This window comes from Dicentrarchus labrax, unplaced genomic scaffold (genome assembly GCF_905237075.1).
Source record: "Dicentrarchus labrax unplaced genomic scaffold, dlabrax2021, whole genome shotgun sequence".
In the NCBI taxonomy this organism is placed as follows: Eukaryota; Metazoa; Chordata; class Actinopteri; family Moronidae; genus Dicentrarchus; species Dicentrarchus labrax.
This window is the reverse complement of record NW_026136722.1, coordinates 25,997,019-26,011,828: the sequence shown is the minus strand read 5'-3', so window position 1 is coordinate 26,011,828 and position 14,810 is coordinate 25,997,019. Positions and strand designations below refer to the sequence as shown.

The window sequence follows — 14,810 nt, the reverse complement described above, 5'->3', positions numbered from 1 at the left end:
CAATCACAGTTCGTGGATTTAACCCTTTTTGACACTATTGGAGCACATTGCTAACTAAATTTTACAGACATGTTCAAAATCCACTTTAATTTATCTAGCCTACAACAGACAACAGAAATGGCCATTTTCATGACATACGTGTATTTATTTATCCTTTTAATGTATTTAATTACTTATTTCTACATTACTTCATTATTTTATTAATTTTTATCTCATTGTTTGTCCTTCATACAATTCAGCAGCACCTTATATACTGTATGACTATTTTTACTTGACTTAACTAACTTAAATGTGAGAAAGGTTTAAGGCGTGCCATGTTTCAGCTGTCACAACAGGGTAAATGCGTGTTCTTTCAAATCCACAGTATTCAGTGCATAAACTAACAGTGTAAGCACCCGAGTTGTCGATGAGAAGCCAGTCCCCCACGTGCAACTCAGGAAGCCAGTAGTCGTCAGATAGTTTATCAGTGCTGTCGCAGGTTGGACCCCAGATGATAGACTGGTACTTCTGCTCACTGCTCTTAACAGCCTGCATAGAGCACAAACATTGAAATATAAAACCTGCATCACACTGGTTCTCATATTCTACTGCAGTCTATTTGTTTCAATCCCATTTTACAATTTCAAATAATTTTAAATTACTGAACATGATGGTGATATCAGGTTGCGTCATTGTGCATAATTTAGAGCCCAGTATACTAAGAAATGACGTCTATATTGAACAATTCCACACCTCAAGATTTAAGTCCATGTCAACACTAAGTTTCAATGCAGGAGGTAGTGTCCTCTTTAGGTGGACAATACGGTTGTGGAGGTTGCAGTCTGACTTCCATGTTCTCTGTGAACCTGCAATAATGCCTTTCTATTAACCATAACCAGAATATTACCCTAACCATAACAAACTATCTTTGTTGCCTAACCTTAACCATACCTTTACCATAGATTGTTTGTTAAATGGCAGTCTTTACCTAAATTTAAAGCTGCAGTGAGTTCTTTTTCTAAAAATATATAAGAGAAGGATATTTACCCTGTGACAGTATGGTTCAAACTTGTAGTAAGAAGGTTCATCGACGATGGGACTCAGGGAACCGTACAGTCCATCATTAAGGTAGTACATCATCGTTCTGTCCCGGCTGTTTTCCACAATTTCTGGAAAAAATGCACACAAAGTAATAAAAGTTACTAAAATGGCAACTAGATCTATCAAATATGCAATTTTAAAGATGTTGAAAATAATAGGAAAAAGTTCCTTTTTATCTATGGTCCTCAACACAGATCAAAGTGAGTAACTACTCAGAGGCTGGGTTACTGAATATGTAGTAGTGTACTGACCAGACACATCTGATAGTCACCCACCCCTCTTTTATTTTAAATCAAGATACATATAAATGAAACTGCACTTTGTATAGTTCTGACATATATGTGTTGATACTGGATAGAGAACAGATCTATACATTACCACTGTGTTCCGTATCATCTAGGATGACTCTTTTGGCAATGACGTTCGCTGCCAGTGTAAAGGATGATTCCACATAGTATCGGCCTGGCTCAGCGATGATCTCCACTTCACTGTCAGAGGGGAAGTATTCATCCAGTGCTCCATTAATGACTTCTGAAACCTAGGAAGGCAAAACACAATAGCATAATAACATATATCCCAGGTATGACACATCTATAATTAAATTAATAATTACAACCAAAAACACATTCTCAATAGTGGAAGGATGTGGATTTCTGCATAGAAGAGGCTGGTACCACCCACTCTTGCGAAATTAAATAGGCCAATATGTATAAACACAATAATTTATTAAAAAGATAATAAAGGCAAAACAGATAAAACACACAATACAAAGTCTAACTTAAAGGAACTAAGTAAAGGAAAAAGGTGTTTAAACACTATTCAAAGCTAACCTGAAGATAGTTTGTTACACAGAACGATCTGGGGACACTTGACAATAAAATAGTTGTTGTAGTTATTTGAGTCATTACAATGCATTACAACAATAAACGTGTGTTCTTTATTTTACCTCTTCAAATGTGACTTTGAAGTCATTTCTCCCAGGGAACCCTCCACCAATGTCCAAGAGAGTCATCTGGAATCCCAACTTATTCTGAAAAACATATCAGTACCACTTTATAGTAAGGCACCGTTTACCAAGGGTGTAGAAGTTGGGATATGGAGAGAAGTGTTTGTGACAAGCTCAAACCAGTGTGTAACATTTAGAAGGATAATATTCACAGGTATGTTGTCATTAGTGTTTTTGTGTTTTTGTGAAATTAGAATGAATTCTTTTTATCTACAGAGGGAGCAGGTCCACCATGTTGAACTATCATAATCATACAGTAGCCCATAATGGACAAACCAAACACTGGCTCTAGATGGGGCCTTCTGTGAGTTTTGCGCCCACCATAGTTTATCCTACTTGTTGGGATATTCAGTTGGTTGCAATCTGCATCTTCACCGCAAGATGCCACTAAATCCTATACACTGGACCCTTAACTGTGACGGCTGCGACAAGTGAGTCACAGAGGTAAGGGCAGGGGCCTGGTGCAGTCTCCTTGAATTAGAACTCAAATGTAGTTGTCAGGCATTAAACAGAAATTTAATTGAGAATTGAAGCCATGGGCCAAATTGAAAAAACTAAAATATGAAATGATGATAAAAGGGCACATATCTACAGTGGCATTTCGAGATAAAGTGGGACACTGACTTATGCATGTGTGGCATGACGTATGTGTCTCAGCTTTCTAGTAATTCCCAATTTTAATTAGACCCCTAACACATTTATACCATATACCATATGGTTTTTGCCCAAAATTGCACTCACAGAAATATTTAAGCCTGATTCATAAGATTTATGTATTTCAATTGCATATAAAATTTCCATCCATTTGAATTACTTATATTTAACATAAACAGGCCAATAAACTTTATGTGCTGCATATTTGTCATTCAAATGTAAATGAAACAATTAAGAATGAGATTTATGTATTAATACTAATAAACTCAATGTGTTTTAGAATAAACAATGACATATTTATGTATTCATCATTAATAAATCCAATTTGTTTCAAATACTTAACAAGTGTGTGTATTCAATATGAATTACTCCAATGCATTTGAAATGCTTAGAAAAAGGTTTATGCACTTTATGCAATTTAAATGAAATGCAAAAAGTTTATGTACTTGAAATAATAAACCCAATGCATTTGACATTTTTAACCAGATTATTATTATTTTTTCATTCAGCCTGTACCTACAGTAATATCTACAATAACAATGTTATAAACAGTTGGATCAGCTTGTTTAACATTTTATTTATTAGGCTTCTCAAGGCATGTGGAAAGTTAAGGCACTGAAAAAACTCAAAGGCAGCAACACATCACACTAAACCACCTCCATTCGGCATGGTAAAAGAGGAACTGGCAAGACATACTTGGACACAGAACCAGTACTCATTCACATGTGTTGAAAAGAAGAAAAACAAACACCAAAAGGAAATGCCCTCATTTCAGCATGCAAAAAATACAAACAAAAATAAACCAAAAACATAAAAATAAAATGTACTCATTTGTGCACATTTAGGCAGAGAAATTTTACTTATTTTGCCACACAATAGCCTAACATATGCAAACATTTAAACTAAGTCAAGGGAACACTGAACTTGCTTCTAGGTTCCTGGGAAACACAAATACATACTGTAAACAGTACACCAATAAGAAACTCCCTCAACAACTGTACAAGTGTGCAATACTTGAGTAGTATGGTAAATCAACCTGAATAACAGTAATACTTACAGTACACCATCACTTCAAGGAATCCCTAACATATGTTTACATGACAATCCAAATAATTGATTTAAGGCTCAGTGTCTGGGTGGCTTTGCACAACCAGAAGTATGCATATTCAATTTTGATAAATACAAGTTAAGGAATATACAAGTACAAAAATGTGGGGAAAAGCTAACTCACAAGTACTGAAATTTGCAGCAAGTCAACCACTTTTCTGCTCTGCATTCTCCAGAGGGCAACATCTGTGCATTGGGTGAATTACACAGTCACATATTAACTTTCAGTTTTTGGACTTTTGGTCTCTGAATCAACATAAGCACATTTGCTTTGATCATTTTAAATGTTAAACATTTGGAAACAGACCTTTCTGCATCAATAACAAACTCCATCAAGAACTCTGCTTAACTGTATGAAACTTCAAGACAGGTAAATCAAGCAGGATAACTGTATGCTTACAGTACACCAACATTTCAAGGATTCCCAGACATTAATTTTTTGAAATTTGAGTCATTTCAAGGATTCCCAGACATTCATTTTTAGAAATTTGAGTCATTACCTGATCAATCCAAGATACTGCTATAAAGCTAAGTGGTTGAGTGGCTTTGCACCACCCCACTGACATGTTTAATTACAAGTGCATGGAGACATTCTGCGGCAATAACAACCAAGAACTGTAAACACCTTCAAGTACAACACCAACATCTGCATATATCTCAGCACCATCCACCCGAATGACGTAGATGCCCATTGTTGTCTGTGCAATCCCCAACTCAGCCTCTGCGCACTCGCTGTCCTGGAGAATAAACAAAGAAAATTAGTTGTGTTAAAAACTTCACAGGGAGTGTTCTCCAAAATAAGTAAAATGGATGTGTCCCACCAAAAAGACTTTGAGAGGCAATCCAAAGCTTAAGTTTTAAAGGATGCACAAGACATGTTTGTTTGGGATTCATTGTCATTGCTTCTTTCAAGCCCTCCCATTTGCTAACCGGTAGTACTACTATGGTTCACACACAAGCTACACAAGCGCTCCAACCACAAGTTACTACACAGTTCTGACAGTATGGCCGCCACAGAGCAGTCACGGCGTACTACTACTCAATCTGAGAGGTTCATCACTTCATCTCCATCCAAACAGTCGCCTATAAAATGGTTGGTGACTGCCGTAATAATTACAAGTCTGGTCATTGTCCAAACCCGGCACATTGGTCATTGAGTGACAACTGCTTCTACATCCCTGCGGCTAGAAGCCAACACGTATTATATTCAAGGATGTTAGTAAATGGCTATCCCACTTCCTCCTCGACTGATAAGAGAAGGAGACACTCCACCAACCAAGGTCTTTCTCAAATAGCATTAATGTTGCTACTAGCCGGTGATATCGAGCTGAACCCGGGTCCGCTCTCCTGGCTACCTGCCAGTCAAGTTGCCAACGTCAGCCACCCAGCACAGCAAAGACTGCCAGCATCACAAGCCAGTGGTGCTAACAGCAAGCCGACAAACATAGCCTTCCAGCTACCTCACTCATGGCTACCAACATTAACGCAGCCGGAGATGAAAAGAATGGTGGACTTACTTCATCTGCCACCCCCTGTGTTCCGATGGGTGTCCCTCCGCTGCAGCAACTTCTGTTAGATGTTGATCCCCTGCGGAGAGGCGGCGAGGCCCAGGGCGCCGGCGGGTCCGGGATGGTAGCCTTCAGGGACATATCGGCCGTTAGCGGGGCCGTGCCTACAGCTCCCAGAAGTACAGCAGCTGATGGTTGGACACCACACAGCTGATGGCCTGTCGCCCAAGCAGCTAACCTCTTCTGTGGGTTCGCATGGGGCCCTTCAAATCCCTCTATGCTCCAGTGAGCCATCAATAACCATGGCTGCCAGCGGAGCTATGTCCTCCATCCCAGGTCCAGCAACCGGTGAGCATCAACATCTCCTGCACCTGAGTGGGGCTTCCACGGTCACCAGTGGGGCCAAGCTTACGGCCCGAGGTCCAGTAGCTGGTGATCTTCAACCGCTCACCCTGCTTGGCAGGGGGACCCAGGCATCCACGGTCGCTGCACCCATGCTCCCAGAACCAACAACTGGTAAACGCCAACAACATGCCACTGGTGCGAAACAATCCCCACACAAAAATCCAGTGATGAAAAGGTACCGGTCCTCAAAACTCTTTCAAACATTAAACCATGCAAGAACAATATGGTACCCGAAATATAAAAACAAGGGGTCTAATCATTGACCGTCAAAAATTTCAATCAGCACGAAATAAAGTAACATTAGCATTACGAAAAACTAAAGCAAACTTCTTCTTAAACATAATTGAGAGTGCAAAGGGAAATTCAAAAAAAGTGTGGAAAGAGATCAATAACTTAACTGGCCGACAGACCAAGCAGAGCCGTAAAGGACTGGAACTAACCATAAAGAATCAATTGGTGAACAATCCTGTCACCTTGGCTGCAGAATTTAATTCTTTTTTTTATAAATTCTGTTCAAGAAATATCAAGTCTGTTCACTGCACATGACTGTGTTTACCATCCTGTCAATTGCGAACAGCCTGTTTTTAACATAACTGAAATCTCTGGTAGAGAGGTAATGAAAATTATTTGCTCTCTTAACAAATCTAATGCCAAGGATGACTATGGATTTAAAACTTCACATGGAGTCACTTGTGTGCCCCATCATTCAGCTGGTAAATCTGTCTATTAGGCATTCTGTTGTCCCAACTAACTGGAAGGTGAGCACGGTGAATCCAATCTACAAATCTGGAAGTAAATCTGAAATCAACAACTATAGACCAATTAGTATTCTTCCTGTTATCTCCAAAATATTGAAAAATTGGTGGCTAAAGAGTTAGTAGAACATCATAATAACGGTTATACAGCATTACACCCGATGCAGTTTGGTTTCCGGACTCACTATTCCACAGAGTCGGCCATAAGTATGTTTGTCGAAAAAACCAAGTGTCTCCTGGATAAGAACAGCTGTGTGGATCCCTCAGGGATCCATACTTGGACCTATCTTGTTTTCTCTTTACATTAATTATTTCTTTGATGTCTGTAAGGGTGTTAATGCACAGTTGTACGCGGATGATGATGATGATGACGGTGATTTTCACCCGTGAAAAACAAGACAGAGGCTGCTCAAATACTTACAACAGCAATGGCTTGTGTTCAGGACTGGCTCTTTAAATGTTAAAAAAAGTGTCTGCATGATTTTTGCTAAAAGGCCGCCAAACATTGATCATTCTGGTGTCTTTCTGGGAGGGGAGGAGCTTGCTTTGGTGAGGGAGTTCAGATACTTGGGAGTCATTCTGGACTCGAATCTGGAATAATCTTCCCTCCACAATAAGGGAATGCCCCACATAATCTTCTTTTAAAGGACAACTAAAACAATGGCTCAAATGCAATCAAAAGTGCGACCACTAATTGGACTTGACACTAATTGAACATTACTTTTTAATACATCGTTATAGCCTGTCTGAGTCTGGTATTTTTATGATTGTGTAATGGTAATGTATTGTGCTGTGTGTGTTGTCTCCTCTATTTGTATTTTATCTATTTATTTGCTGTCTCTTCTATTTGTATTTTTTCTATTTATTTTATTAAGGACTGCGGATGCAAATTAGCTGCTTTGCTATAGTCCGGCATTTTTACAGAGATGTTTTATTATCGATGTTCAATAATGTGCACTGTCCCTATCCAAAAGTAAAGCATTATTATTATTATTTTTTTTTATTATTATTTTATTATTATTATTATTATTATTATTATTATTATTATTATTCTATCCTTGCACCGTCAACTGTTTTATACTTTACCAAGGTCATTTACAGCTGACAAGTTTCTCATCTGGCTCACTAAAAAAAATTAGAATATGCACTTTCTGATTGTATAATAAATGTTTTACATGAGAGAAAAAATGTTGATTGTGTGTATTAAGCTTCTTTAATACAAAGACCATCAAAGGTCTCCAAGAACTAGAAGGTGGTGAATGTTTGGTTATGAAATCACAAACCCATATTTGCTACATTAAATTAATATAAATTGCAAATCAGTTTAACTATTAAAAAAAGAAAGGAGGGGACAAGGATGAAGAGAGAGAAAATTTAAGAATGACAGAAACACACTTACCTTAGCTGTCAATGCCATTATGGCACAAATTTTCTGTCCTGCAGATCCTCCTTTGGCACGGAAAACCTTAATCAGGTCATCAGTGTATCTGTCCAGTTGTCCAATGAATTTGGTATCAGAGGGACAGTTGTTATACGCATGAACTCCAAAGTGACCTGAAACAGAGGAGAAAAGACAGGATATACCTGACTGCAATAAAGATTTAAACACTGAATGCAAGTTGCATCAATGTGTGTGTGTTTGTTGTAAATGGGTTACTACACTTACTTTACCAGTTTAGTTCAAACAGAGCTGGCCATCTGTTTCGGACCTCTGTAATCCTGAAGAATTTCTTGTCGTCTGTACGAGAAGGTACGCTGCATCTTTTCCTTGATCACTGCCTCGTTGTTCTTTTTCTTTACCTCAGTCAATAGAGCAACCCTTTCCACCTCTAGGCTTTCAGTCGTTTCACCTCTTGGATGGCTTGGACAGAAATTAACGTCTGCCTTCCGGCTTCTTTATGTTCGCAGCTGGTTTCCCATGACCTTTCCGTTTGTTCTTAAGTGAGTTGACAATGACTTCTGGGTGTCCAGCTCGGCCAAGCTTGGTGCGGAAGTTCATCATCTTGATCTTAATGTAGTGTTTCCATCCACAATAACCACTGCGAGTTCCTTTCTCACACTAACACGGGTGAGTCTTTACCAAGGCCTCAGCAACTTCTTCAAACTGTTCAATTTCTTGGATATGCTGTGTACCTGATAATTTCTTCTACAAGGCCTTCAAGAATATCAGATCTGACTTTCGGGGTAAGAGAAAGAAGAGTTCCATTTGCATTGAAATCATCATTTCCCTTCTGGAGCACCATCTCAGCACAATATGAAAACCGTGGCACAACAAAGACTTGAGGCCAAGAGCAGGACCGAGACTCAGGAGATGACAAAATGATGGTATCATTGCTGCTATGGGAGTACACAGATGTTGGATCAGTTGGTTGTTGTGATGAGGAACTAGTAGATACATTGGGGGGAGTCGCTGGTATTGTGGACCAGATGTTTGTAGTGGGTGAATCTGAGGAGATCACTGAGCTGGTAGCCTCACAGGGCAAGCATACCACTTTCAAAGTACTTCGATCTTGAATGTCAGAAATTGACACAAGGTTCATAAAATCATTTCCAAAGTCTACATCTTTGTATTGAAGCCTGAACTGCTCTGTCACACCAAAGAAAGTCTTAATTTCAAGAGCCAATTAATACACAGATGTCGGCATTCCAGATTGAATGATTAGTTTTCTTGCATCGTCGTCACCTCCAAAAAGAACTTTGAAGCTAACTGGTTCTGCCATCCTGCTTTATCAATCTAGAGTGAAGACACAAACACACAAAGATGACAATTATTAGTGAGTAAAATTTTAGTGTGTTATGAAATAAAGATGTTCCATAGATTACTAAGATAAAATGTGCTTTTGATTTGGCCTGCTGGAAGTGCTTAACATCAAATTCAAGGATTTTAAGAACTTTCCAGGCCCAGTTCCCTCAAATTCATACACAGCACAGTTTGAGCACTCTCTTCAATTTATCTGAATAAATTGAAGAGAGTGCTGAATGAGAGCCTGGTGGCAAGTTACTCAGAATCCAGTATACACTACATAATTTGTGTTTCTTTCGCGATGTGTCCAGGGGATTACATAGTTCAAAATCATCTACGTATAAAGTTAAACAAATTTTCAACTCATCACCTGACAAGAAAGAGTTTTCTTTGAAGTACACACCATCTCTTATAGGGCTATACTGATGGTTCCCTTGCTGCTGTGTATTACTTCCCTGTAATTTGTGGCTATTGATGACACTATTAAACACTTCAGTACAACCAAATAACTGCTGCAAAGACTGCAACAATGGAATGTATTGAAATGTCCTGCCCTGTTTTTGATGAAGAATGAACTCCACTGGGTCAATAACATTGAACAATTCCTTGAAGTACTCCTTCCTCTTATAAACTGTAGCAAGGGAGCCACCTTTCCCTATTACCTTAACCAAAGGGTTAGATTTACAAAGTACATCAGCTAGTTCCTTGAGAATTAAGCTATCAACTTCTAGGTTTTTGTTTTTGAAGAATTCAGAAAGACTGTTACAAGTTACAGGCACAGACACAGTACTTAACAGGTAGTGTAGTTCATCAAGTAATCCATATATTGCTGTAGATGGAACATGATAAATGTTTTCTAAGTTCAATAAAATTAAAGCTATTTTTTGTTCTACAACTTTTGGAAGGTCCTCTGAAGTATCAACATCACTATCTGCATCTGACAGAGTATCGAAATCTATGTCAGCAGAAGATGACGGATTATCATCTACAAGGCTACCAGATTCGTTAGACTGAGCAGTGACACCTGCTTTAAAATCTTTCAGAGTGTAGGGATTATGTTTACGATTTCTATGAGAGTTAAACGTACCATATATGTTAGTCTGAAATGTACATCCTTCAAACATGCAAGTTATACTTTCATACTGCTTAAGATGCTGGTTTATATGAATAAAGTATTCCTTCTCAGTTGAAAGTTCTTCACATCCACACCTCTGACTTAAGAAGGTAGTTACCTGAGAATGTGCTGTTGGTTTCCTGTGTGTTTGATATGTGTGACTCAAAAGGTTCTTCCAACTTGTGAATGTACATGGACAATCTGGATAGATACATGGATACCGGCGGCCATGGTGGATATGTTTCAACCTAAAATGTTTTAACAATTCATACCTGGTAGATAATGAAATGTTACACACTTTACATGGCCACATTCACATATCTGTGAACAAAGACAAAAACAGTGTTTTAGTTGTAGAGTCATTAACCACTGTCTTTCAGCTGGATGGTTAAACACAGCCAGCACACCCTTTAGACAAAGGGTCATGTAACTCAAATTTGTATGCTTTTTATATTGATTCATCTGAACATCAAAATGAGTTTCACTGTAATATGTCGAGTTTTCTATTTTCTATATCTTTGTAGCCTCCATACTTACAAAAACAAAGAGGTTGCCCCGGCATGCACTTGATGTAAGAGGATGGTTCTTAGAATTATGTACCTGTAAAAGACAAGAAGTTCTAATTAGAAACAAAATGCATTTAATCAATTCTACAACTCCTTCCTTGCTCATGAAATCACAAAGTATCAGTTTTTACATATTTTTAGTAACAGTAGTCATCCATTAGACCAAAATTGTATGCATTTACCGACTACATCAGCTTATGTTTTTGATCATGTAAAGTTTTTATAGTATAGTAGTATTTTAATAGTTATTATAGTCACAGTTGCCCATATTTGTTTTACATTATTCAAAATGGATTATGTTAACCTGCTCTAAAATTGTGAGGCAGTTACAACACAATGAATTTCACAATCAATAACAAACGTTTATTGACACTGAATAATTTGCACATGTAGTTTTTAATATCTTGAAAGTAAGACTTTGTTATGACACAACAGTGTGGCTGCTCTAATCCAATAGCGCGAAATTAATAAAAACAACATACTCCGCCATGCACAGTCACACGCGCTGCAACCTTCCCACCGACTGACCACCGGCACCGTTAAAGTTCAACCGGACGTGTTGCGCTAGTGAGTGGAGCAACACATTGTCTGAACATGAAGTAGGTGGTCAAGTCCGCTGTGGCTGCTTTGAGCCATCTTTGGCTGAGACTCACGGGAAGTCTGCGGTGCAGGGCTAATACATAATAATATAATTAACTGCCCACATGCTTGTGAGAATATCTCATTAAGCACAAAAGTCAGTCGCTCATTTTAAATTAACTAATGAGTCATTTTAATCACTCAAATTAGTCGTGTTGGCTAAACAAAAATAGCTAACTAGCTAGGTTGAGGTTAGCAAGCTACTAGACTACATGAAAATGTTTACAATGATGTAGGCTATATTTGATAGCCGATATATTTATATTAGTGTGATATGATGTGAATTGCACTAATAACTTACAAACACGGATAACTGGCAGGTTATACTAAGACAAATGCACATGTAACTTACCAGTCAGTGCAAGAGCATAAAGTAGTTGCTTCAACTTGCTTGAGCGAAGGTGTGAGCAGCAGAGTAGACAATGGATGTATTGGTGCAGACGGCGGGGAAAAAGTCCTTCTTCTTCTCTAGTGAGTGACTCTGAATTTGAAATTCAAAGGCCGTTGACAAACCAGTTGCATTACTGCCACCTACTGGACTGGAGTGTGGAGCATGGATGTCCTGAAATCTTTACGTAAACCTAATGAAAACCAATCTCATAAATTTAAACTAAATGAATCTTGGTTGAGCCATAGCTCGTCATATTTAAACTATATTCATAGGTTTTAACTGATTAAATTTCATTGGTTTCGCAATTAACAGATTTATGTTGATTTTAAATAATCTGAATAAATAAATTCTTAAAATTGTATTATTTAAATAAAATCAAATAGATGCAAATACTTAAAAAGAAACTATGCCATGATTAATTTTTCTGAGTGTGCGTGGGATTAGAATAAAGTGGGCATATCTGCAAAGGAGACTTGTGGGTACCCATAGAACCTATTGGAGGTACGAGGTCAAGGGATGGCCACCACTACTTTTCGACAAAATGTATTTAGCTCCATTCTGGACATGCTAGCATGACATAGTTGGTACCAATGGATGCGTCAATGGATGCGTCAACAGTCCATCCGAGTGGTCTCCCAGGAGAATTAAAGATCTAGCTGAATGGAGGAATAAAGTGCCATCCAGGAGGAGGATGAACACCAGCCAGGCAACCCAAAAGTTGTATTATAGTCTTATAAGTTATATATATCGGTCAACAAATCAGTGCATCACATTTTTTCTTTAAAAAGTGGAACAGTATTAAACATAAAATTTAACAGCATTTGGTGCTTAACCTTTTAAAAAGCTTTATATCCTTTTTATGAAAATGCTAACCTTCTGCCCTGCTGTACACTCACACAATGTCCAATACAACCACAGTCTGATCTGATGACCTGAGCAACTCCAGTAAAGCAGTGACAGTAAGTTATACTCTTCTGCTTTCCTCAGCCATATTTTAGTTTATTTGTTTATTCAGATCCCCATTAGCTGCTACAGAGGTAGCAACTATTCTTCCTGCAGTCTGATCCAAGCTTAAAGCCACTGCAGCTTTTTCTTGAAACAGAGGATTTAAATCTCAACTGTCATAACAAAAAACTTGATCAATGCCCTACTCTTAAACATGTAAATGTAGTGTATCTTTGTAATGTTCTATTTCTACGACGATGACTTACCGCTATGTCAAAAACATGTCGGGCATCTGCTATGGCCTGTTTGAATGCCGAACTTTCAGTGCACCCGCTGCCTACATGGAAGCTGACCCCAATGACATCCAGGTCCAGCTCCCGAGCACGCCCCAGCAGCTTATCCACTGTCCCCAGTCTGGCTCCAAACTTTGAACTGAGTCTTATCACCGAGCAAGTGTCGTCCACTGCGATGCGGAGTACCAGTCTGGAACGTAATTCACAAATAATTCACAAATAATCAATACTATCAATTTAGACTATACGTAGAATCAAACATTTTAGTAGTTGTTCTCTTACCTGGCTGTAGGATGACAGAAAGAAATTTTTACGAGTTCATCCTCGCTGTCAAAAGTCATCATATTTACTCCATGAGTACGGGCATATTTGATGTGTGACCGTGCTTTGGTTGTGTGTGCATAAATTATTTTATCAGGTGCCACACCGAGGGACAGGGCCAGCTGAATCTCACCCTGTTAGAATGAAACATGTTTCAGATGAGAAGGAAACAACCTTTATCGTAACAGATTGTGGAAAAGACTTTTATGTCTAAAACACTTCACAGTACCTTGCTAGCACAGTCAAAACCTGTGCCCAGAGCAATCATCGTCCTCAAAACCGCTGGTGAGCTGTTGCACTTCAGTGCATAGAAAGGCTTGACTCGAGGTAACGCAGTGAGCCATCTCAGGTGCTTCTTAACCATATCATCTAGATTTGCCACATAGAATGGCTGTTCACTGTCCTGAATGAATAAAGCAAAGTTTACATTTTTTAAAAAAAATACACATCTCATGAATCTCAACTTTCTCACAATACTTTCACATAATTATAGGTTCATAGTCAGGGAAGAATCATGATATCTCTGATACTCACTTTTGAACCAAGTTCCTGTATTTTATTGTCTATGAAATCATTGATGGTCCTTCCATTGTCTAAAATTTCAATGTCACAATTCTCAGGGGACAAAATGTTCAAGACTGGTCCATTTGTAGTTACTGGTGATGCAAGGGATGACAAGCAGTAAAAGACTAAAGCATAAAATAAATACTGTCAGTTTACAATTACAAGTACAAGACAATAAATTCATGTTAGGCTGGATAACAATATGATCAGCTTTTTCTGTGTTTTAAAGCTATTTGTATGAATTAAGACATCCAAATAGTAGTCAAAATCAAAAGAAAAATGTAACAGTAGCATTCATAGGTACACTTGCCTCACATATTACATCACATTTTTTTATTTTTAATTCCTACCACAGGCTGTATGCTCCTCCATATTTGTGGAAATATTTTCAAATGAGTATAAGCATTATAACAGCATTCCCATGCAACAGATACGGAGGTAAGTTTGGACACGAAGTGAAATAAGACAAGATTATGTCCTGGTTTTATTAGCACATCAGTGATGCCACCACACCTACTGCATTAAAACAAACAATACCTTACGTTAATAATGACTTCAAGTAGGTCATGAAGCATAAAACAGAAGATAAAGAAAAGTCTCTGTTTCCCCACAAGCAGCTGAAATTCGTTGAGTTTGTTGCAGAGTCATCATTCTACCTGTGTTTCTTTTTATCTGCCCTTTAGGAATGAAATTGTTGCAAACAATATATGGGGTGAATA

At 38.3% G+C, this 14,810-nt stretch overlaps 1 protein-coding gene and 1 long non-coding RNA gene across 3 annotated transcripts; both read right to left on the bottom strand.

Annotated features, from left to right (window-relative positions):
- Positions 1-238: 238 nt before the first annotated feature.
- On the bottom strand, positions 239-14,518 carry LOC127357004 (ornithine decarboxylase-like). Of its 2 annotated transcripts, none has more exons than XM_051389149.1 (9): positions 14,442-14,478; positions 14,062-14,216; positions 13,757-13,930; positions 13,489-13,661; positions 13,180-13,396; positions 2,027-2,110; positions 1,459-1,618; positions 1,027-1,148; positions 239-528 (listed from the first exon to the last, which is right to left on the bottom strand). In XM_051389149.1, exons 1-9 carry the CDS (start codon positions 14,461-14,463, stop codon positions 286-288), a joined length of 1,350 nt encoding a protein of 449 aa, XP_051245109.1. In that variant the 5' UTR covers positions 14,464-14,478; the 3' UTR covers positions 239-285. The 2 variants fall into 2 exon arrangements, with proteins under 2 accessions (XP_051245109.1, XP_051245110.1); XM_051389150.1 differs by having other exon boundaries at positions 241-528; positions 14,062-14,183; positions 14,442-14,518.
- LOC127357066 (uncharacterized) lies at positions 5,632-9,237 on the bottom strand. The gene is made up of 3 exons (XR_007882131.1): positions 8,182-9,237; positions 7,915-8,069; positions 5,632-5,892 (listed from the first exon to the last, which is right to left on the bottom strand). It is a non-coding gene; the product is annotated as an uncharacterized LOC127357066 (long non-coding RNA).
- Positions 14,519-14,810: the final 292 nt, after the last annotated feature.

Coding starts and splice junctions, on each gene's coding strand:
- LOC127357004 (XM_051389149.1), bottom strand. CDS start 14,463: ATGGAGGAGCATACAGCCTGTG. Junction 1,619..2,026: donor TCAAAGTCACATTTGAAGAG/GTAAAATAAAGA, acceptor TTGCCTTCCTAG/GTTTCAGAAGTCATTAATGG. Junction 529..1,026: donor TTGAACCATACTGTCACAGG/GTAAATATCCTT, acceptor TGCTCTATGCAG/GCTGTTAAGAGCAGTGAGCA.